Source organism: Xyrauchen texanus, chromosome 39 (assembly GCF_025860055.1).
Source record: "Xyrauchen texanus isolate HMW12.3.18 chromosome 39, RBS_HiC_50CHRs, whole genome shotgun sequence".
Taxonomy (NCBI): Eukaryota; Metazoa; Chordata; class Actinopteri; order Cypriniformes; family Catostomidae; genus Xyrauchen; species Xyrauchen texanus.
The window spans coordinates 34,791,705-34,813,227 of record NC_068314.1 but is presented as its reverse complement, the minus strand read 5'-3'; the positions used below and the strand labels follow the sequence as shown (position 1 = coordinate 34,813,227).

At 40.2% G+C, this 21,523-nt stretch overlaps 3 protein-coding genes across 6 annotated transcripts in view; all 3 read left to right on the top strand.

Annotated features, from left to right (window-relative positions):
• The window catches only part of LOC127632801 (mitogen-activated protein kinase kinase kinase kinase 3-like), a 116,718-nt gene extending 110,478 nt beyond the window's left edge, over nucleotides 1-6,240 (top strand). For 2 of the 4 annotated variants that reach the window (XM_052111583.1, XM_052111581.1), the window contains 4 exons: nucleotides 1,065-1,157; nucleotides 1,332-1,402; nucleotides 1,487-1,542; nucleotides 3,126-6,240. In XM_052111583.1, coding sequence (XP_051967543.1) covers nucleotides 1,065-1,157; nucleotides 1,332-1,402; nucleotides 1,487-1,542; nucleotides 3,126-3,213 — 308 coding nt within the window. In that variant the 3' untranslated portion in view covers nucleotides 3,214-6,240. The remainder of the gene's footprint in view (nucleotides 1-1,064; nucleotides 1,158-1,331; nucleotides 1,403-1,486; nucleotides 1,543-3,125) is intronic. The other 2 variants (XM_052111584.1, XM_052111582.1) reach the window with 1 other exon arrangement.
• Nucleotides 6,241-9,844: 3,604 nt separating this feature from the next.
• LOC127632805 (peroxisomal trans-2-enoyl-CoA reductase-like) lies at nucleotides 9,845-14,988 on the top strand. The gene is made up of 8 exons (XM_052111588.1): nucleotides 9,845-9,978; nucleotides 11,063-11,196; nucleotides 11,371-11,536; nucleotides 11,697-11,778; nucleotides 13,416-13,512; nucleotides 13,767-13,877; nucleotides 14,311-14,422; nucleotides 14,597-14,988. The coding sequence occupies exons 1-8, from the start codon at nucleotides 9,867-9,869 to the stop codon at nucleotides 14,680-14,682; spliced, it is 900 nt and encodes a 299-aa protein (XP_051967548.1). The 5' UTR covers nucleotides 9,845-9,866; the 3' UTR covers nucleotides 14,683-14,988.
• Nucleotides 14,989-17,846: 2,858 nt separating this feature from the next.
• On the top strand, nucleotides 17,847-20,935 carry LOC127633074 (transmembrane protein 169-like). The gene is made up of 3 exons (XM_052111948.1): nucleotides 17,847-17,965; nucleotides 18,148-18,470; nucleotides 20,304-20,935. The coding sequence occupies exons 2-3, from the start codon at nucleotides 18,242-18,244 to the stop codon at nucleotides 20,933-20,935; spliced, it is 861 nt and encodes a 286-aa protein (XP_051967908.1). The 5' UTR covers nucleotides 17,847-17,965; nucleotides 18,148-18,241.
• Nucleotides 20,936-21,523: the final 588 nt, after the last annotated feature.

Here is a 21,523-nt window from a genome sequence, read left to right as displayed (position 1 = left end):
CAGGTAAACGACACACATGCACCCGGCCGTCCACATGATCTAAAAGAAAACGTGATTCATCAGACCAGGCCACCTTCTTCCATTGCTCCAAGCTTCAGTTCTGACGCTCACATGCCCATTGTAGGAGCTTTCGGTGGTGGACAGGGGTCAGCATGGGCACTATGACCCCACAAGTTGAATTGAAATTTAATTGAAGTCCTGCCGTTTTGGAGATCCTCTGACCCAGTCATCTAGCCATCACAATTTGACCCTCGTCAAAGTCGCTCAGATCCTTACACTTGCCCATTATTCCCGCTTCCAACACATGAAATTCAAGAACTGACTCTTGCTGCCTAATATATCCCACCCCTGTACAGGTGCCATAGTAACGAGATAATCAATGTTATTCACTTCAACAGTCAGTGGTTTTAATGTTGTGGCTGATCAGTGTATACAGTATATATATATATATATATATATATATATATATATATATATATATACACACACACACACATACACTGTATATGAATCACTTAAGTTGTATTATTCCTCTTTTGTAAGCCACAAGTTTCTCTCATTAAAGTACAAAGACATCAAGATGGTCACTATAAATATATATATATATTTAGTGTCTCACTAAAACCTATCGGACCTCTTCAGAAGACTTGGAATATGACGCTCGAGTCGCATGTACTACTTTTATTGGGTCCTTTTTAAGCTTTAAAGTGACTAACTGCTATTGTATTGAAAAGACGGACCAGAATATTCATTCAAAGTTCTGCTTTTGTGTTCCACATAAGACAGAAAGTCATACAGGTTAGTTTGGCTACAGGTTAGGTCATTTTTGGGTGAACTATTCCTTTAACAGTGATGAAAACTACTCACCTTTTGTGCAAATTGTTTTTACATTTTATTTATTGAAATCACTTGAAATGGGTACTTTTATATTAAACACTAAATCCAACAACACTTGCTATGACTTTTTACCTCTCATGAGTTTGCATCCCTGCTTTAAGAGTTTAATAACAGATGCATGGCCGCTTGGATATCAGTGACTCATTGCCTCTCTTCCTCCCCTCAAGGGTGCATTAAGATTGTGAATTTGCAAGGACGGTTGAAATCCAGTCGAAAGCTGTCGGCAGAACTCACCTTTAATTTCCAGATTGAATCAATAGGTATGAGACCCTGATACATTAAGAGTGGCTTCAAGTATCCCTGATTTTTACACAAATGTTTGTACACATTGATCCAGTAGAATTCAACACTTACAGTAGTTTATGGGTATTACTAAATAACTTGTACAGGCAGTATTTATTTTTTCTCAATGCTTGTGCATCTATCCCTCTTAGTTTGTCTACAAGACAGTGTGTTGGCCTTCTGGAGGCATGGCATGCAAGGACGCAGCTTCAAGTCCAGTGAGGCAAGTCCAGTATTATAGATGCATATATAAACATATATTATATGCATACAGTTTAATCACATCATTCTGTCCATTCTCCTTCAGATTACACAAGAGATTTCTGACAACTCAAGAATATTCAGGCTGTTGGGTTCAGACAGGTGAGAAGAAGCAAAAGTAATGATCAAAAGTCCATTTTTGTGTTCTCTAATGTCTGTTTGTCATGCAAGGCATTTGAAAAAGAGACGTGTGATTCATTTGGGTAGCTGTAGTCAAATGTTTTTGGAAAGTTGGCATTTCCTGCAGTGCGACATGCTATATTCAATCTAAAACCATTTTTTAAACTGCATTCTACAGCTAAACATTGTTGGTTTGTAAAAGCCAACATTCAAATTTTGGTTAGGGCTTTACCAGAATACCTAAACCAAGACTAAAATCTCCTAGAGCTTCCAGACTACATCCACCAAACTTGGCACAGGCCTTCAGGCTGTTCTGACTCAGGTTGCTATGACTTTTCTAACAGATCGGACCTACGGTTTTGCCCCAAACAGGCGATCAAAAATCTAACAAATCCTGTAGACAGTGTTTGCCATTTCAAACTCCTACTGTCAAGCCATTTAAATGTAAACACACACAAGGCCTTTGATTATGTTGGCTTGACAAAGCAACAGACATGTTTTAAAAACCAAGACCAAACATTTCAATCGTAACTCCCCCTAGAGCTTTCAGACTACATCCACCAAACTTGGCACAGACCTTCAGACTGTTCTGACTCAGGTTGGTCTGATTTTTCTAACAGATCGGAATTACGGTTTTCACTCAGCAGAAGATGAAATCTCCAAAAATATCCCATAGACTTACATTGACGAAATGTTCAAATGGGCCACAATGATTCAAATTCCAACTGGCAAAAAACTGGAAATGCAAATAAACTCACACGTGGCCAGATTGAACACCCTTGCAACTATCCACACTTTTCCTGAGCAACCGATTGGCGTCGCCATGATTCTAATAGACGCAATGAAAAAACACTACCAAAACGAGTGATCCAGATGGAGAACAACAACCATTTAAGTGTTATTTGGACTAAAAATGTATTCAGGCTCAATTTGTGCTGTTGTTGGCATAACATAACAGTAACTAACCTCGGACCATCACTTCATGTCAGGTCATTTAATGTTGACCTGATGTTCACAATTGTACAGAGTGGTTATCTGAGTTACTGTAGTCTTTGTCATTTCAAACCAGTCTGTCCATTCTCTGTTGACCTCTCTCATCAACAAGACGTTTCCATCCACAGAACTGCCGCTTTCTGGATGTTTTTTGTTTTTGGCACCATTCGGGGTAAATTCTAGAGACTGTTGTGTGTGAAAATCCCAGAAATACTCAAACCAGCCCGTCATTTAAAGTACCTGTATTTCATTTCCTCTGTAGTTACACTGGTAACCTTACCCCTACTCTTAAACCTAAACCGACCGGTACCTCAACTTCAGTAGCAGCAAATGTGAATCTTGTGAGAATTTTGCAGAACAACAAGTAGTTGCACAATAAATACATTGCATCGAATGTATTTTAATGTTAGTGCATGCTAGTTAAAGACACTAATGTAAATAATACATTTTAAATCATTATTGTTTAAAATAATCATTTGTAGGCGATGATACCTAATGCCTTAACTAATGTCGAACCTTATTGTAAAGTGTTTCCAGTTGTTTTTATGTTGTTATAATGTTCCTCTTTATAGAGTTGTGGTTTTGGAGAGTCGTCCGACAGACAATCCTATGGCACACAGCAATCTCTACATCCTCGCAGGGCACGAAAACAGCTACTGAATGGGTTGCATCCTGGGTGGATACATTACATGCAACGTTTCAAATGGCCCAACGACGACGGACCACCCGTCAGAAGAACCACGACTCGGTGGTTGTTGGACCACTGAGAGCGCTGTGGAAGACTTGAGCGGCTATAAAGATTTCAGAGTAGGAAGAAACGTGCATGATATACGACAGTACTACAGTATGCACTTTCACCCCTTACTGTTTTAGGGGCCTTACTTACATTTGGCTTCTGGCAGTCATTTGAATGGTTTTAACTTATTGTACATGAAACACACACTCACACACACTCACCGTTTAAAGATTTTTGTTGTTTGTTTTTAGCCACTACACTCACAGACGCTAACACACAAGTGCTTGAAGATGCGTATTTAATTAATGTACATACAGACATATAGTATTGTTAAGTTGTACTCTTTGTATTGGTTGTGTAGATATCGTACTGTATGTTGTACAGGTTCGTGGCAGCGTTGGCTGCTGTAAAGGACTGTGAGATACACGGTGAGAGAATGGGTACTACTTGGATATTTTTCGTCGTTATTATATGCAATGGTTTAGGAGTTGCATAGCTGAAGTGCCCATCTTTCCAAAACTTGCCTTTTTAACATATTTGTTTTTGTTTGTTTTTATTATACAACCTAATCGTTCTGATATAAAGCCAAATGCTGTTTTTTATTGAGCAACTTTTAATTCAGTGGCCCTCGTAATTGTTTTTAACTCTTTGGTAAATGCATTCACTTCAAATTTGCACAATGTTATTAAAATGTTTATGAGTTGATGTAAATGTAGGTTGAAAACCATGCAGATAGTTACATATATATATATATACAGCTGTGCTCAAAAGTTTGCACACCCTGGCAGAAATTGTGAAATTCTGGCATTAATTTTGAAAATATAACTGATCATGCAAAAATTGTATTTAATGATAGTGATCATACAAAGCCATTTATTATCGCTTAGTTGATTGGCTCCTTTTTAAATCATAATAATAACAGAAATCACCCAAATGGCCCTGATCAAAAGTTTACATACCCTTGATTGTTTGGTCTTGTTACAGACACACAAGGTGACACACACACATGTTTACAAGGTTAATTTCCCACACCTGTGGCTTTTTAAATTTACATTTACATATGCATTTATCCAAAGCGACTTACAGTGCACTTATTACAGGGACAATCCCCCCGGAGCAACCTGGAGTTAAGTGTCTTGCTCAAGGACACAATGGTGGTGGCTGTGGGGATCGAACCAGCAACCTTCTGATTACAACTTATGTGCTTTAGGCCACTACACCACCACCACAATTTGCAATTGCAATTAGTGTCTGTGAAAGAGGTCATAGAAGAAAGATGCGGTGTTACGGACATGTCATTAGGAACGATAGTTTGTCAAAGACAATTCTTCAAGGGACAGAACCTGGAGGTAGAAGACGAAGCCGACAGTAAAAGAAATGGGTGGATAACATCACGGAGTGGACTAGCAAGAACTTCGCCACAACCCAGATGCTAGCCTATGTCCGACAGAAATGGAGGAAGATGGTGTTTGACTGAACCATACAGCGACCCTGTGACCCAGGAGGGTTAGGGGATAAATGAAATGCATGATAGTCAATGAGTTTGTTTGCTCTCACATGGAGCAAGCTAGATACTGAGTCATGTGGAGCAGAAAAGAACTGTCAAAAGACCTGCGTAACAAGGTGATGGAACTTTATAAGGATATAAAAAGATAGCCTTGAAAATGCCAGTCCGTACTGTTCAATCACTAATTAAGAAGTGGAAAATTTGGGGATCTCTTGATAACAAGCCAAGGTCAGGTGTAGACCAAGAACGATTTCAGTCACAACTGCCAGAAGAATTGTTCGGGATACAAAGAAAACAAACAAACAAAGCCTGGTTACAATATGCCCGACAACACCTTGACACGCCTCACAGCTTCTGGCACACTGTAATTTGGAGTGACGAGACCAAACTAGAGCTTTATGGTCGCAACCTTAAGTTCTATGTTTGGAGAGGGGTCAACAAGGCCTATAGTGAAAAGAATACCATCCCCACTGTGAAGCATGGTGGTGGCTCACTGATGTTTGGGGGGGGGGGGGGCTCTAAAGGCACGGGGAATCTTGTGAAAATTGATGCCAAGTTCACTCTCCAGTGGTTACAGCAGAAAAAGTTGAAGGTTCTGGAGTGGCCATCAAAGTCTCCTAACCTTAATATCATCGAGCCACTCTGGGGAGATCTCAAACGTGCGGATCATGCAAGACAAACAAAGACTTTGCATGACCTGGAGGCATTTTGCCAAGACGGATGGGCAGCTATAGCACCTGCAAGAATGTGGGGCCTCATAGACAACTATTACAAAAGACTGCACGCTGTCATTGATGCTAAAGGGGGCAATACACAGTATTAAGAACTAAGGGTATGCAGACTTTTAAACAGGGTTCATTTCATTTTTTTATTTAATTTCTTTGTTGCCATGTTTTGTCTTATGATTGTGCCTTTCTGTTATACCCTACAGTTGAATGTGAATCCCATAAGAATTAAAAGAAATGTGTTTGGCCTGCTCACTCATGTTTTCTTTAAAAATCCTACATATGTATTACCAATTCTCCAAGGGTGTGCAAACTTTTGCACACAACCGTATGTATATATACACACATGCATTTTCTGTAAATGTGTGTACAATTATAACTCTAATATGCAATAAATCATTAAGATGTTTTTACATTATTTTAAATAAATCGTACTGAAAGGGAGTCGTGTGAATGAGATCACTGTCTGCATCTGTAGACATTATTTACAAGACAATGATGGCATCTTTTGTAATTGCTGTAAAGCTTCATCAACTTGGACAGGAATTACATCACCATTGAGAGGAAATTCCATCGTTTAATTCATTTTCTTTTTTTTGTGTCTATCTATGTACATATTGTAAAATAAAATCACTTGGTTTTACATACTGAAATGTCTAAAGTGTTTTAATAATAATAATAATTTTAATATTTAATTATTATTTTAAAAACAAGTTTTGTATTGCATGCTTGTATCATTTTTTGTGATTTTGTTTTGCTCTATTAACGTTTCCAAAGTCTATAAATAATAAAAATAATAATAAACTTTATTTATAGAGCACATTTCATTCAGTACACTTATAGCACAAACCGACACACTCTTTTACACACACATACTAATTAGCACATAGGCACACCGATCTTAACCACTAATTAAATGTCAGGAAAGTTTTGACCATGTTAGTAAGATACTGACCTCTCTGGTGTAGCCTAGATGTGCCTGTTTATGTTACTAATTCCATTTATATTTAATTTTGTGTTTCAGTATATGTTCCCATTAGTTGGCAAATCTATTACGCATTATCAATTGCCTACTTACCATTTGAATCATGTTATCCTTAATTAACAATATGAAAAATTATAGGCAAGTATCAGCATAATCGTTATTGATGGTTTCAAAAAGCTACTATCAGCACCGATTAATCGGTAAAACCGGTATATATGTATATCTGGGCCCACACCCAGAGAAACTGTCCCGGACCCATCAGAGATGTGAAGCGTGCCCACGATCAGAGAAACTGCCCCGTGCCATCAGAGATGCAAAGCGCGCCCACGCCCAGAGAAACTGTCTCGGGTCATCAGAGATGCAAAGCGCGCCCACGCCCAGAGAAACTGTCCCGGGCCATCAGAGATACAAAGCGCCCCCACGCCCAGAGAAACTGTCCCGGGCCATCAGAGATACAAAGCGCCCCCACGCTCAGAGAAACTGTCCCGGGCCATCAGAGATACAAAGCGCCCCCACGCTCAGAGAAACTGTCCCGGGCCATCAGAGATACAAAGCGCCCCCACGCCCAGAGAAACTGTCCCGGGCCATCAGAGATACAAAGCGCCCCCACGCTCAGAGAAACTGTCCCGGGCCATCAGAGATGTGAAGCGTGCCCACGCCCAGAGAAACTGTCCCGGACCCATCAGTGATGCAAAGCGTGCCCACGCTCAGAGAAACTGTCCCGGGCCATCAGGGATGCAAAGCGCGCCCACGCTCAGAGAAACTGTCGCGGGCCATCAGGGATGCGAAGAGCGCCCACGCCCAGAGAAACTGTCCTGGGCCATCAGAGATACAAAGCGTGCCCACGCTCAGAGAAACTGTCCCGGGCCATCAGGGATGCAAAGCGTGCCCACGCTCAGAGAAACTGTCCCGGGCCATCAGGGATGCAAAGCGCGCCCACGCCTAGAGAAACTGTCCTGGGCCATCAGAGATGCGAAGAGCGCCCACGCCCAGAGAAACTGTCCTGGGCCATCAGAGATACAAAGCGTGCCCACACCCAGAGAAACTGTCCTGGGCCATCAGAGATGCGAAGCGTGCCCACACCCAGAGAAACTGCCCCGTGCCATCAGAGATGCAAAGCGCCTCCATGCCCAGAGAAACTGTCCCGGGCCATCAGAGATACAAAGCGTGCCCACGCCCAGAGAATCCACAGCCACTTCCAGGACAGCGGCAACACACGGCGCATGTGGAAGGGCATATAGGACCTCACCAGTTACAGGACAACATTACCTGCCTGTGACAGTGATGCTTCCCTTCCAGATGCGCTGAACGACTTCTACGCTCGGTTTGAGGTGCAGAATGACGCCAACGACCAGGTGCTATGTCTTACCACGTCTGATGTGAGGAAAGCTCTACGCAGAGTCTACCCTCGGAAGGCTGCTGGACCAGACAACATTCCTGGCAGAGTGCTCAGAGGATGTGCAGACCAGCCGGCAGATGTTCTTACCGACATCTTCAACATCTTCCTGAGCAGCGCCATCGTTCCAACATGCTTCAAGGCCACCACCATCGTCCCCTCGCGTAAGAAGTCTTCAGTGTACTGCCTCAACGACTACCGTCCCACACCCATCATCATTAAGTGCTTCGAGAGGCCTGTCATGAGGCACATCAAGACCCAGCTGCCCCCCTCACTGGACCCCCTGCAGTCTCCACCACCCTCCATCTGGCCCTCACCCACCTGGACAAAAATAAAACATAGGTTTGAATGCTGATCATAGACTTCAGTTCAGCATTCAACACAATCGTTCCTCAGCACCTGATTGGAAAGCTGAACCTTCTGGGCCTGAACACCTCCCTCTGCAACCGGATCCTTGACTTCCTGACTGGGGGACCTGTCAGTCCGGATCGGGAACAGCATCTCCACCACCACCACACTGAACACTATTTGGAAATTGCATCGCTTCAGATCGCAAGACCCTGCAGAGGATAGTGAGGACAGCTGAGAAGATCATCGGGGTCTCTCTTCCCTCCATCATGGACATTTCCACCACACGCTGCGTCCGCAAAGCAACTAGCATTGTGGATGATCCCACGCACCCCTCACACAAACTATTCACCCTCCTGCCATCTGACAAAATGTACCGAAGCATTCGGGCACTCACGGCCAGACTGTGTAACAGTTTCTTCCCCCAAGCCATCAGACTCCTCAATACTAAGAGACTGGCACGCACACAGATGCACACACACAACTGAACACCATCCGACTCCCTTTGCAATTTGCAAATTTAGCAATTATTGTACCGTCTTGCACTGTTTGCACACATGCACTTTATGTAGTAATGTGTAGGTCTTATTTAGTTCTGTGTAGTCTCATGTGGTTCTGTGTTTGTCCTATGTTGTTTTATGTAGCACCATGGTTCTGGAGAAACATTGTTTCGTTTCACTGTGTACTGTACTAGCTGTATATGGTTGAAATGACAATAAAAACCACAGGTGACATTAAATTGTTTATTCAAGTCATTGTTACCTTGTGTGACATTCGGGACATTTTTGTCTTTTTAATTTTGGTTGTTAGTGCCAACAGCATACATTTTGCCAAAGGTGTGTATTTTTGGGGGAATTTTAATATTTCAACCCCAGTTCCTATAATACATCTATTATACACTGTGTACACAAAATAGTTACACTCAGGACCTTAAGGACAAAAATGTCCCCATTGAAACCTGTTAAAACTGCAATATTCGATCCCAGTGCCATTAAAGCTTACAATCATGAATTCTATGATATTGTGCTTTCATTCCGGAACTCTGGCTTCAAAATTACAAAATGTAATATTTTCCACCAAATGGCGCCATTTTTCTCCTGTTTAGCTTATGGAGAAAATACATACTTTTTTCCTATTCTCTGTTTGCTGTATTATAGAGAACAGCAGGCTAATTGATGTGTGTGTGTGTGTGTGTGTGTGTGTGTGTGTGTGTGTGTGTGTGTGTGTGTGTGTGTGTGTGTGTGTGTGTGTGTGTGTGTGTGTGTGTGTGTGTGTGTGTGTGAAACAACAGTGGCATTATGTACAAAAACTGGCATTTTAAGGGTTAAAATCCTGAATTTGGTAGTTATGATCAGGACTGATGATGGTTTCAAAAATTCTCTAATTGAATGTGGAAATTAATATTAATATATACTACTATTATTTGACGTGGGCATTTTTGTCCTCGAAAGTCCTCTGAGTAACTTTTTTAAACTAACGCACAAGGGTTAACATGGAATAATAATAATAATATATATATAGTAAAGAAACTTAGACTATGGTTTATAGGGGACTTTTATTTTAAAATGTTTTTATCCTCTTGGTGAGTGTCGCTTGCTTCACAGTCACGCTCCGTCATGGCGGCGTCCAGTGTTTTTAAATCGGGTCTTTTCAATCACAAAGTTGCAATAGTGACCGGAGGCGCGACTGGGATTGGAAAAGCGATTACCTCTGAACTCTTACAGTTAGGTATGCATTTAATGGGGTTGTTGTTCTTGAATCTTACATTGTCTTTGTCCAGGACTGTTAAAAAAAACCTGTAAATTGTTGTCCTCGCAATGAACTTTAGTCCAGATATTGAGCAACACAGCAGTCACTCTTCAGAAATCAGTAACTTAACTGAAGCCAAATACATAGTGTTTTTCTAATTTCAAATTCATAATTTCTACGAAAATTATATAGAACCATTATAATTTTTGTATTGATATTACTAAATATTTTCCATTATAAAATTATTTTACAAATTAAAATACATTACAAACACAAATCACACAAAACAATTATTTGAATACAGCTCTTATATGATGAGCATATTTTAAATTACTGAGTTTAAATTCATTTTTATATTTTTTCTGGGTTTAAAGTAAAAAAATTTAATTTTGTGTCACCGTCTGGAGACAGTAAAAAGAAAGCCTCTGTAAAAACTGATAAAAAATAGAGTAGTGCAGAATAATCTTTTTATTTTAAGTCTTAAAAAAAAAATAAGCGGCGATATTCAAAATGTATATGATATTTATCAAATATATTTCTCACCTTGAAAAAAAGTCGGCCTTTATCCCTCTCGGAGGCTTGATTAGCCTGATAAGGGACAGGGTGTGTATGATTACGACCCACCCTCCGCCCTGCCACAGTGTAATATTCAAAGTAGAAGCTATAATACTCATAATAACAATAATATAATAATAATACATTTTATTATCTGTAAGCAATATCACAAATGCTGAAACCAGCATGTTGTGATTCAGCCATGGCTGCCTCATATTGATTTAATTGAATGATGTGATGCTTTTTAAATAGTCTTGAAGGAGTTCCCATGTATGCTGGACACTTGCTGCATACTTTCCCCTCACTTTCCTCCGTTTAAAAATACGTTTTTTAAAGAAATTCATATCTAGGCACAACTGTTATGCGCCTACAAAACTCATTTCCAGTATTCAAGCCTAAGTGTGTTGATCAAAATGTTTGAATTTAGTCAAGTGTGTCCAAAATTCACCTCTGTATAATAGTATTAATACACAGATAATTCAAGTCTCAGATATCACCGATGTTGTAGGATGCAGTGTGGTCATATCCTCCAGGAAGCTTGAGCGTCTGGTGTCAGCAGCTGAAGAGCTGACTCACAAAATCCCTCCATCCAGTCCAGCTAAAGTGACCCCTATTCAGTGCAACATCCGGAATGAAGACGAGGTGACCGTCATATAAATTTGCACACTGTCCCATTGGCTTTAGGAATGCTGGTTAAGCAGTCCATGTGTTTCCCTATAATGTTGTTTGGCCATGAGTTCATTTTAGCATGTTCATCGTAGTTTAACGTGGTATGATGTATTATGGCCATGTGTTTTAGCTGCCATTTTTTGACAGGTGAAGAACCTGATGGCCTCCACTCTGAAGCTTCATGGGAGGCTTGACTTCTTGGTGAATAATGGAGGTGGACAGTTTTCCAGTCCGGTGAACTTGATGAGTGCTAAAGGCTGGAAGGCTGTGATTGACACCAACCTCACCGGAACGTTCTTATGCTGCAAAGAAGGTTGGGCCTAAATGGCATGTGAACTACAAGTCACGCCAAGTAATTGTGTAGTGTGGCACATACATGTTGAAGCAACTGTGGATGAAGCATCTATCTGAAGTGTTTCATTTGATTGTATATGAAAGAGTAAGGGTTGCAACTGTTTGCATTGAACCCTTAGCATACAACGCATGGATGAAAGACCACGGAGGTGTCATTGTTAACATCATCGCAGACATGTGGAAGGGCTTCCCGGGAATGGCGTGAGTCTGTTATTTTTGAGATGCATTATTGTTATTTGGATGATAAAAAAAATTAATCGCCTTTTCTCCTCAATTTCGGAATACTCAATTCCCACTATTTAATAGGTCCTCATGGTGGCACCGGTTACTCGCCACAATCCGGGTGGTGGAGGACGAGTCTCAGTTGCCTCCGCTTCTGAGACCGTCAATCCGCTCATCTTATCACGTGACTCATTGTGCATGACACCGTGGAGACTCGCAGCATGTGGAGGCTCATGCTACTCTCCACGATCCACTCACAACTCACCACACACCCCATTGAGAGCGAACCACATAATGGCGACAATGAGGAGGTTAACGCAATGAGACTCTACCCTCCCTATCAACCAGGCCAATTTGGTTGCTTAGGAGACCTGGCTGGAGTCACTCGGCACGCCCTGGATTCGACCTGGATGTTTTGCATTGTGTCTATTGATTTTTATTTGACAAATTAAAAAAGAATTGCTCTGTGCTATAGTCTCACCCATTCATTTCCTATGGTGGGTCAAATTTGACCCAAACGATACAAACAGGGGACTGTTTGATTAAACCACATTGACTCTGTCTATGTCCACTTTATGTGTCTATGGGTTCAGGTGGCAAGTTTAGGAAAAGTTGCCAAGCCTCCGCCCAGATTAAGGAAACCACTTTTATAAAAACACACAAAAAAGATTTAGGCAAAAAATGACCCAAACTGTGATTAATGGTTAATGTAGGTATTTTGACATTAAAAAAAGGACATGAATCTTTTGACCACATACCACTAACATCACAATATAAAGGAAGAATATAAATAAATAAAGCAAAAGAGTTACGTACTTCAGCCATTCAGCAAAACTGTTTGAGTTTTTTTGATGTCACCTCCGGTGTGTGTGTGATGTAATTTAATAACATACATGTGTCTTAAATTAAAGGTCACAATATCAAGACATAACAGGGTGGACGATAATTTAAGAAAAACACAAAAAACAACACATTTATCACCAATGAAAACATGTTAGTGAGCAAATGTAAAACTAACCACTTAGTTTTGTGGAAAGAAAAATAGAGAGCTGCTGATTTAGCACTTTTTATTTTTAATCAAAAATGATTGCCGTGTGGCTCAGGAGACATGACTCATGAAGATGACACCAGGGCAATAATTGGAAATTATTTGAATTATTTTAAATGTGACTCAGGGGCAAGCTCAGTGAGTATTGACAGTGACTTCCACCCCTGGAGTCACGAGTTTGAATTGGCCCGGTTGCTAGGGAGGGTAGAGCACCGCGCCACCATGAGGACCAGCTAAATAGTGGGAATTGGGCATTCCAATTTGGGAGAAACAAATGTGACTTTTAGGCCCACAACAGTGTGTAACATCATAAATACTGTTTATTCCTTTTACCAAAATTGTAATCGGGTGAAATTAAATTATATAATTGACTTAAATGTCACCGAGTTGTAGGAATGACCCATTTGATCAGTTGAGTTTGCCACTCTGACCATTGACATTGAGCACTATTTTAAGGCATACATGTGCTCTCAAAAACGTTTGTATTGTATTATTGCAACTATATAATAAAATATGAATATATTCATAATTAATATTCACAGCTAAAGTTAAACTGCATTTATGACAGGCACACCGGGGCAGCCAGGGCAGCGGTGGACAATCTGACCAAGAGCATGGCCATCGAGTGGGCTGCCAGTGGGGTCCGAGTCAACTCTGTGGCCCCGGTTAGTGCCAATTGAGAATGCTTTTGCGTGAGGCTGTGTTGAGAGAACTAATTTTGAGCGGAAACATATTCTTGTGTAGGGTAGAGAAGACTGTGGTTTACAAATGTTCAGTTAAGATCCCTGTAAATTACGTGTTTATGTATCTGGAATGGAATTCCAAGTATTCGTTTCCAGTGCAATGATCTTTTACCCGAGAAAGTGTGTGTGTGCGTGTCTGTGTCGCGCGTTCATTTTCTTCTGTTTCGTTATTGTAGGGAACTATAATCTCCAAAACTGCAATGGAAAACTACAAAGAACTTGGTCCAACTCTGTTTAAGATGGCAGTTCCATCCAGTCCTGCTAAAAGAATCGGTGTTCCAGAGGAGGTAGGTGTGATTTCAAACTCAACACACCTTAAAGGAATGTTCCAGATTCAATACAAGTTAAGCTCAAAGTTGGTGAATGTTGTTCACCACAAAAAATTCTTTAGTCCCTTCTTTTCTTCGCTGAAAGCTGAAATCAAGGTTACAGTGAGACACTTGGTGGTGGGAATCACAAGGTATCTGGCGATATGATATAATATTGATATTTAGTAATTTACTAATGTTAATGAATAGAACCGTATTTTACAGCGATAACAACATTTATATTAAAATGAAGCGAAATGACCCACAGATGTTAATGTTGGAAATGATTCAACATAACGAACATGGTTTTTCAACATTTGAGGGTTTAAGATCCCACATGTGGATGCGGGGTCGCAAGATGTTAAAGGGTTGGCTATTTACTTTTAATGAATACTAACTTTTATACTGTCAGATATCTCCAGCCGTGTGTTTCCTGCTGTCTCCGGCTGCCACCTTCATTACTGGAGCAACCCTGAAAGTGGATGCAGGACAGAGTCTCTACCACTCTGTGTGGGAAATCCCAGGTGCCCACTTTACCATCACAACAGTCATATAACCTTGAGCTTTTTGTGAAGTTTGTGTCCATCTTCTGAAGCGTACAGTATTTAATTGTGTGCAGCGGATGAGGGTATAACACATGCACTGATGTTGACTTTCATTCTTTGAGTAAAGATAATCTTCTGTTTCTCTCTCATCAGACCACAGTGCCTGGCCTCCAGCGCCAGAGGGAGAAAATACAGACACACTAAAAGAAATCATGGACATGACCAAATCTAAACTGTGAATCAACCACTTGGAATAAAAACCAGTCTGGGTTAAACAGCTGTTTTTCGTCACAGTGTGGGAGGACCACAAATAGTTTTGCTTTGAACTGCAACATATCTTGACGGTGGCCTTTGACTGATGCTTGCTGACCCGAGCAACAAAAATCAATGCAAAATTTCACTAGTAGGTCATTGAGTGTAATCCATGTAAATATGTGTAAAATAGTATGATATCATGTATCGGGATTAAATATAAAATGTATCATTAATTTAATTTCAGTATGTATTGTTAAACTAATTTTCGGGTTTATAAACCTTTTTTTGAAAATGTATCAGAATTGTTTTTATTGTTTGCATCATTTCCTGTTAGTCAAAGACGAGAGCTTTAATGAGATTTTCGGAGATGCATACAGCACAGCTGGGCCTACTCCGTGATTGGTGACCCAGGCTTTATGTGTGTGAGACACCTGGAGAAGAGAAGCTAATCTATTAGACAACAGTTTCATTTTGCAATTATCTAATCACAGAACATTCTACGAGACTCCCCACGCACAGACAACCCACACACATATGTGATTAGAATAACAGTAGAAACAGAACTCTGATTTGGGTACATTGGGTACATTGAATACTGTGGGCTAAAGACAGAAGAACAAGAACATTATTCATTCAAGGACCATTCTGGGGCAACAGCACACAGCCTTTATTCCAGGAGCTCCTATCAGTTCTTGTCCTCCCCCCGTCTCCCCAGAGTCCAGGACACAGGTGGTCCTCTGAGGGGGAAGTGAAACAGGTAATTGTTGTAGACTGTCCCATAACATTTCCCTTACAGACATTACTGTAGTGGTACAGTGATGGTATCAGATTAAATGTTAATACAGTACTGTGTGATATACAGTATATAGAGTGCATCCGGAAAGTACTGGGCCACTCAAGGACATTCACAGAGTTGTCCCGTAGCCACTCCTTTGTTATCTTGGCTGTGTGCTTAGAGTCGTTGTCCTGTTGGAAGATGAACCTTCGCCCCAGTCTGAGGTCCAGAGCGCTCTGGAGCAGGTTTTCATCATGGATGTCTCTGTACATTGCTGCATTCATCTTTCCCTCGATCCTGACTAGTCTCCCAGTTCCTGCCGCTGAAAAACATTCCCACAGCATGATGCTGCCACCACCATGCTTCACTGTAGGGATGGTATTGGCCAGGTGATGAGCAGTGCCTGGTTTCCCTCCAGACATGACGCTTGGCCATTCAGGCCAAAGAGTTCAATCTTTGTTTCATCAGACCAGAGAATTTTTGGCAAACTCCAGATGGGCTGTCATGTGCCTTTTACTGAGGAGTGGCTTCCGTCTGGCCACTCTACCATACAGGCCTGATTGGTGGAGTGCTGCAGAGATGGTTGTTCTTCTGGAAGGTTCTCCTCTCTCCACAGAGAACCGCTGGATCTCCGTCAGAGTGACCATCAGGTTCTTGTTCACCTCACTAACTAAGGCCCTTCTCCCCCGATCGCTCCGTTTGGCCGGGCGGCCAGCTCATAGGAAGAGTCCTGGTGGTTTCAAACTTCCATTTACGGATGGTGGAGGCCACTGTGCTCATTAGTTGATTAGTCAATGCTGCAGAAATGTTTCTGTAACCTTCCCCAGATCTGTGCCTCGATACAATCTGAAGGTCTACAGACAATTCCTTGGACTTCATGGCTTGCTTTATGCTCTGACATGCACTGTTAAATGAGGAACCTTATATAGACAGGTGTGTGCCTTTCCAAATCATGTCCAATCAACTGAATTTACCATAGGTGGTATTGTTTGTAGATAAATAATGAATTTAATAAATTTTGGAATAAGGCTGTAACGGGGGCTCCCCGGCCTGAGAGAAAGAGGGAGGTTCGGGTCGTGATTCCACACACCCGGTCCCTTATAAGGCTAATCAAGCCTTTGTGAGGGATAAAGGCTGACTGCGGATGGTGGAGAGAGAGAGAGAGAGAGAGCGAGCGTTTACAGGCAGCTTCCCCGTGTGTGTCTTATTATTTAATTAAATGTTGTTTAAATCGTCTTGCCGCCTCCTTTCACATAAACCCCGTTACAAAAACATGGATAAATGAGCAACTTTGCTAAGCAATTGTAAACAATTTCGTAAGCAGCTTTGTAGAAATTAACGGCCGCGTTGACTGGACTTTCTGACAGATGGACTATTACGTAAGGGATGTTTTGGCTTACTAAACTCACCTGTGATTGGCTGGATGGTCGCTCAATCAGCCCAAAGTAACAAAACGCAAAGAATATTCTGTACAAATCCACCATTTGGACTCGTTATGGGTTTAGCTTGGAAAAGTGCAGGAAACAAAAATAACCTTTTTAAAGAATGCGGGGGACGTGTCTCCCACGTCCACACCGGCTGCTACGCCCTTGCAAAAGCTGCTTGAATTGTTGCGCCAGGAGTGGCATAAAGTCGCCCAACAGCAATGTGAAAGACTGGTGGAGAGCGTGCCAAGACGCATGAAAGCTGTGATTGAATTTCAGGGATATTCCACCAAATATTGATTTCTAAACTCATTAAAACTTTAGTATTGTGTTGTTTATAAATGAATATTAACTTGTCTCATTAGTCGAGGTCTGAAAATGTTTCAGCTTTTTGGTTATTTTGACCAGTTGTCATTTTCTGCAAATAAAGGCTTTAAATGACAATATATTTATTTGGGAGAAATGTTGTCAGTGCTTTATAGAATAAAACAAAAATGTAAATTTTACTCAAATATATGTATATTATATGTGTGTGTGTGTGTATATATATATATATATATATATATATAAATATATATAAATATACGTAAATATATATTAATATCTATATAAAAAATATAAATATATATATATATATATATATATATAGATAGATAGATATTAATATATATTTACGTATATTTTATATATATATATATATATATATATATATATATATATATATATATATATATATATATATATTATTGAATTTTTGCATGTACAGGCATTGTCAGGAATCAATAATAGTTTTGCTGGCATCTTGTGGTTTAAATGTTCAGGCTCCTGTAGAGCGCCGGTTGCTAGGCAGAGCCATCAGAATTCTCGCCGCTGATTGGCTGAAGAATCGCATTCCGCTAGGCGAGAGTGGGGGATACGATTTCGGACGCGATCTCCGGCGTGGCACTGTCCGGAAAACAAATAACCCGTACGCTACAATGGGACACGTGTTGAAGACTTGTAAAATCATCATTTGAACACTATAAGCAAGCGACAACTCCATGCATCTTTCTATGCAACTGTTGCAAGGTAAGCGTTCTTCAGCATCGTGCATTCTCACATCAGTGTACATCAAGGGCTGATGGTAAACATGGGTGGTGACTGGGGACGAACTGGGCGCTATTGCAGGACAATAGATTGTAAATGATCCTATCATTCAATTATGCATGCAACGCAAAGTAACATATCACAAGCTGTTTTCACTATACTAGAAGACAACATCAGAAGACATCACCACAATCTTCAGGGGTGTTTGTTGCACTGAGCATCATACTGACATCATCATACATCAGTAGGAAACAAATCATGAGTGAAGGAACATCTGGAGACACCTCTGGTATGGAGTTAGAGGGAGTGATTCGGACAGAGGAAACACCAGTGAACACACCGGAGGAGGAGGAGGGAATCAGCACACGGAGGAAGAAGAAGAAGAAAAAGAAAGAGATCATCTACCGCTCTGATATGGAGGATGAGGATGCAGGAGAAGGAACCTCAGCGGATGTGGATGGAACCTTTGATCGTCCACCGGAAGAAGGTGAAAACAAACATGTCCTATCTGGGTCATTGACAAATAAGATTGTCCAAGGTGATAAAACAAAACAAAAAAATCTTTAAAAAAAAAAAAATAATATATATATATATACTTAGTAAAAAACATTATGTAATTTTAATGGTAAATAAATATACAAATTCTAAATAAAAAAAAAAACTAAATGTTTATTGGTTAATGTACCTTACATTAACATATATGGTTAAAAAAAATAAATAAATAAATAAAATTTCTGGCACCAACAGTTGATGGTGTTTTAATGTAAAAAAATTTAAAATAAATGTCAAGTTTGAAGAAATGTAATCGTCGTGTCCATGTTGGTTTTTGCACATTTTTGAAAAAACATTTATAGAATTTTCATCAAGAAATTGATTTAATAACTTTAAAAATGTCATGTGGCGTAACCAAGTGTGCCGCACAAGCCCTCAAATGTGAAGCTAAAACGTCTCGATCGCCCCCCGGTGACTGGTCCTAGTATAGGTCATAAACCCCGCCTCCCCATGTTATTCAACGGGACATGAGACCAACTAAACAATTAAATTACACTTCACATATCTTTTTTCCAAAGATAGTTTCTGTCGTTTACTGTCGTTTCGATCACGGTGATGTCATTTCAAGTGTTTGTTTTCAAAATAAGTTTGTTTTTAGTTATTTGATGCTATAAAAATGCTGCTGTGACATCATGATTGACAGCTGTGATTGACAGGTTCTCTGAGCGAAGTAGTCACTGAAGCACCAACTGACTTTTTTTCGGGGTCTTTGGAGGACTGAGGAGATTGGAGCTTTAAATTTAATATCTATATTTCTATAATTAATTATTTCACACTCAAAAGTCAAAAGTGCAGGGGCGTGTGCTTGCGATTGATTCAGCGAGAGTGAGGGCGGGGCCTTGATTTCACGGCTTTACTTCCTGCTCACTACTGCGCAGGTCTGATCCCGAAATCGCAACAGCGCAGACTCAAGTCCCAAGATGTCAGCGCCATATCGGGACACTGGCGGCTTCAGTTCTCACCAATGGAAAAGAGCGAAGGGGCGTCGTCCATCTTTTTTTACAGTCTATGGGCGTAACCATTAAGTTAAAAGTATTAGAAATGCTTTGCTACATCTTGAATAAATTAGTGTATACAACTTCATTTAAAAGTTATCAAACATATTTATCAAGGTTGTTTTTATTTTATTTGTATTTATTTATTTAAGTCGTTTTCTCAGGGTTACACTATATGACCTGAAAAAAATTAGCATTTTCTTAAAAATTTAAAAATATGTAATATATATATATATATATTAAACTTTACACATCTTGTCTAAAGCGGTCCTCTCTGTTTTGTTTATCACATAAAAACAAAATGTTGGTTACACCACATGACATTGATTTGGTTTTTTTTAAATGTTACTTCATATTTTAAATAATTAATAATTTAAAACAAAAATTGCTTGCTTATTTGTTTTTTAGAATTAATAATAAAAAATATATAATAAAATATTATTCTGCACTAGTCGTGCCAACATTTTTTATTTAAATTTTTTCCAAGAATTTCAGCTTTTAATGTGTCCATTTTGTGCAATCCTACTACTGGTGGATGCAACAGTTGGACAAGTAGTCTGACACGTTTTAGATCTGAATTGTTAACTTAAATTAAGTTCACATCTTGTTGTTATTCTTTTGAGACAGTGAGTATTTGAATGTATATGATTGGCCCATTCACGTCCATTGTAAGTGCCTCACTTTAACCCAGATTTTGGTTTTTGTCAATTGAGCTGAGCTTGTATTGAACCCGGAATATTCCTTTATGGAAAATCTGTCTTTGTTGTTCACAGAAGAGGAGGAAACACCTCCCGACAGCCGTTTTGTGACCCTGACTGGCACCATTACTCGAGGAAAACGGAAAGGCCAAATGGTAGACATCTATATGACCCTCACTGATAAAGAGTTGAGAGACATGGCGCGCTCCAAGGAGCGTCTAGATGCGGAGTGTGACGGGGTTGCTGAAGCCAAGCAAAAACCCTGCGCGTTAGGGATCAGCCAAGGCCCTCATGTTCTCCTCTGGAGCCTTTCCTGCTCTCCGTTCATCTTCCTCCTCTCCTTCATCACGTCCTTTTACTATGGAACGCTCACCTGGTACAATGTCTTCCTGGTTTACAATGAAGAACGCAGCTTCCTGCACAAGATCACAGTGTGTCCTTTGCTCATCCTGTTATATCCGGTGCTGATCATGGCGTTGTGTGTATGTATTGCGGTGTATGTCACTGTGACCCAGCTCTCATGGGTGTTTGGAGAATGGTGGCTGGCGGTCAGGGACCTGGAGAAGGGCTTCTGTGGGTGGATGTGTGGGAAAATGGGGTTGGAGGACTGCGCCCCATACAATGTGGTTGAGCTCCTGGACTCTGACACACTTTCCGGGACACTCCGGGGAAAGAGGATAGATGTTGAGTCAACTTCTGTTTTGTGAACTGGAAAAGATGGAATAACTTTGATCTTATGAGAAGTCGTAATAATTGTACGAGATGGAAAAATCAAAGAAATCGTTCGAGTTGGCTCAGAAATGCTTGACTTTTATTGAAATAGAGAATAAATGATCATGCGTTTTTTTTCTTAATGTAACACCTAACCTAAACCTAACCATAAAGTGTAACCCCTAACCTAAACCCTAAACCTAACCTTGATTTTAATAATAAAATCACTTATGTACTAGAGATCGACCGAAAGTGAATTTTGCCGATACCGATAACTAAACTGGTGGAAAAGGCCTATAACAGATTATCGGACAATAGTTTTTTAAACCGATTTATAAAATAACCTATAAAAATGTTCTTAGTCTTTCCTTACTATGATGGGCACGAAGAGGCAACAAGAGTCCAAAATGAATAAAATCCAAGATTTTGTTTATTGTTCAACCAAAATCCCAATAATAATCAGACATACGAATAAAGATTAGGTTCATAATGTGGGGCTTTTAACTATAAACAAGCCCGAAACACACCAGGGACTCTTATTTTGAAATTTGAGACTTTTGCGATGTTCTGTATACAATTATTCC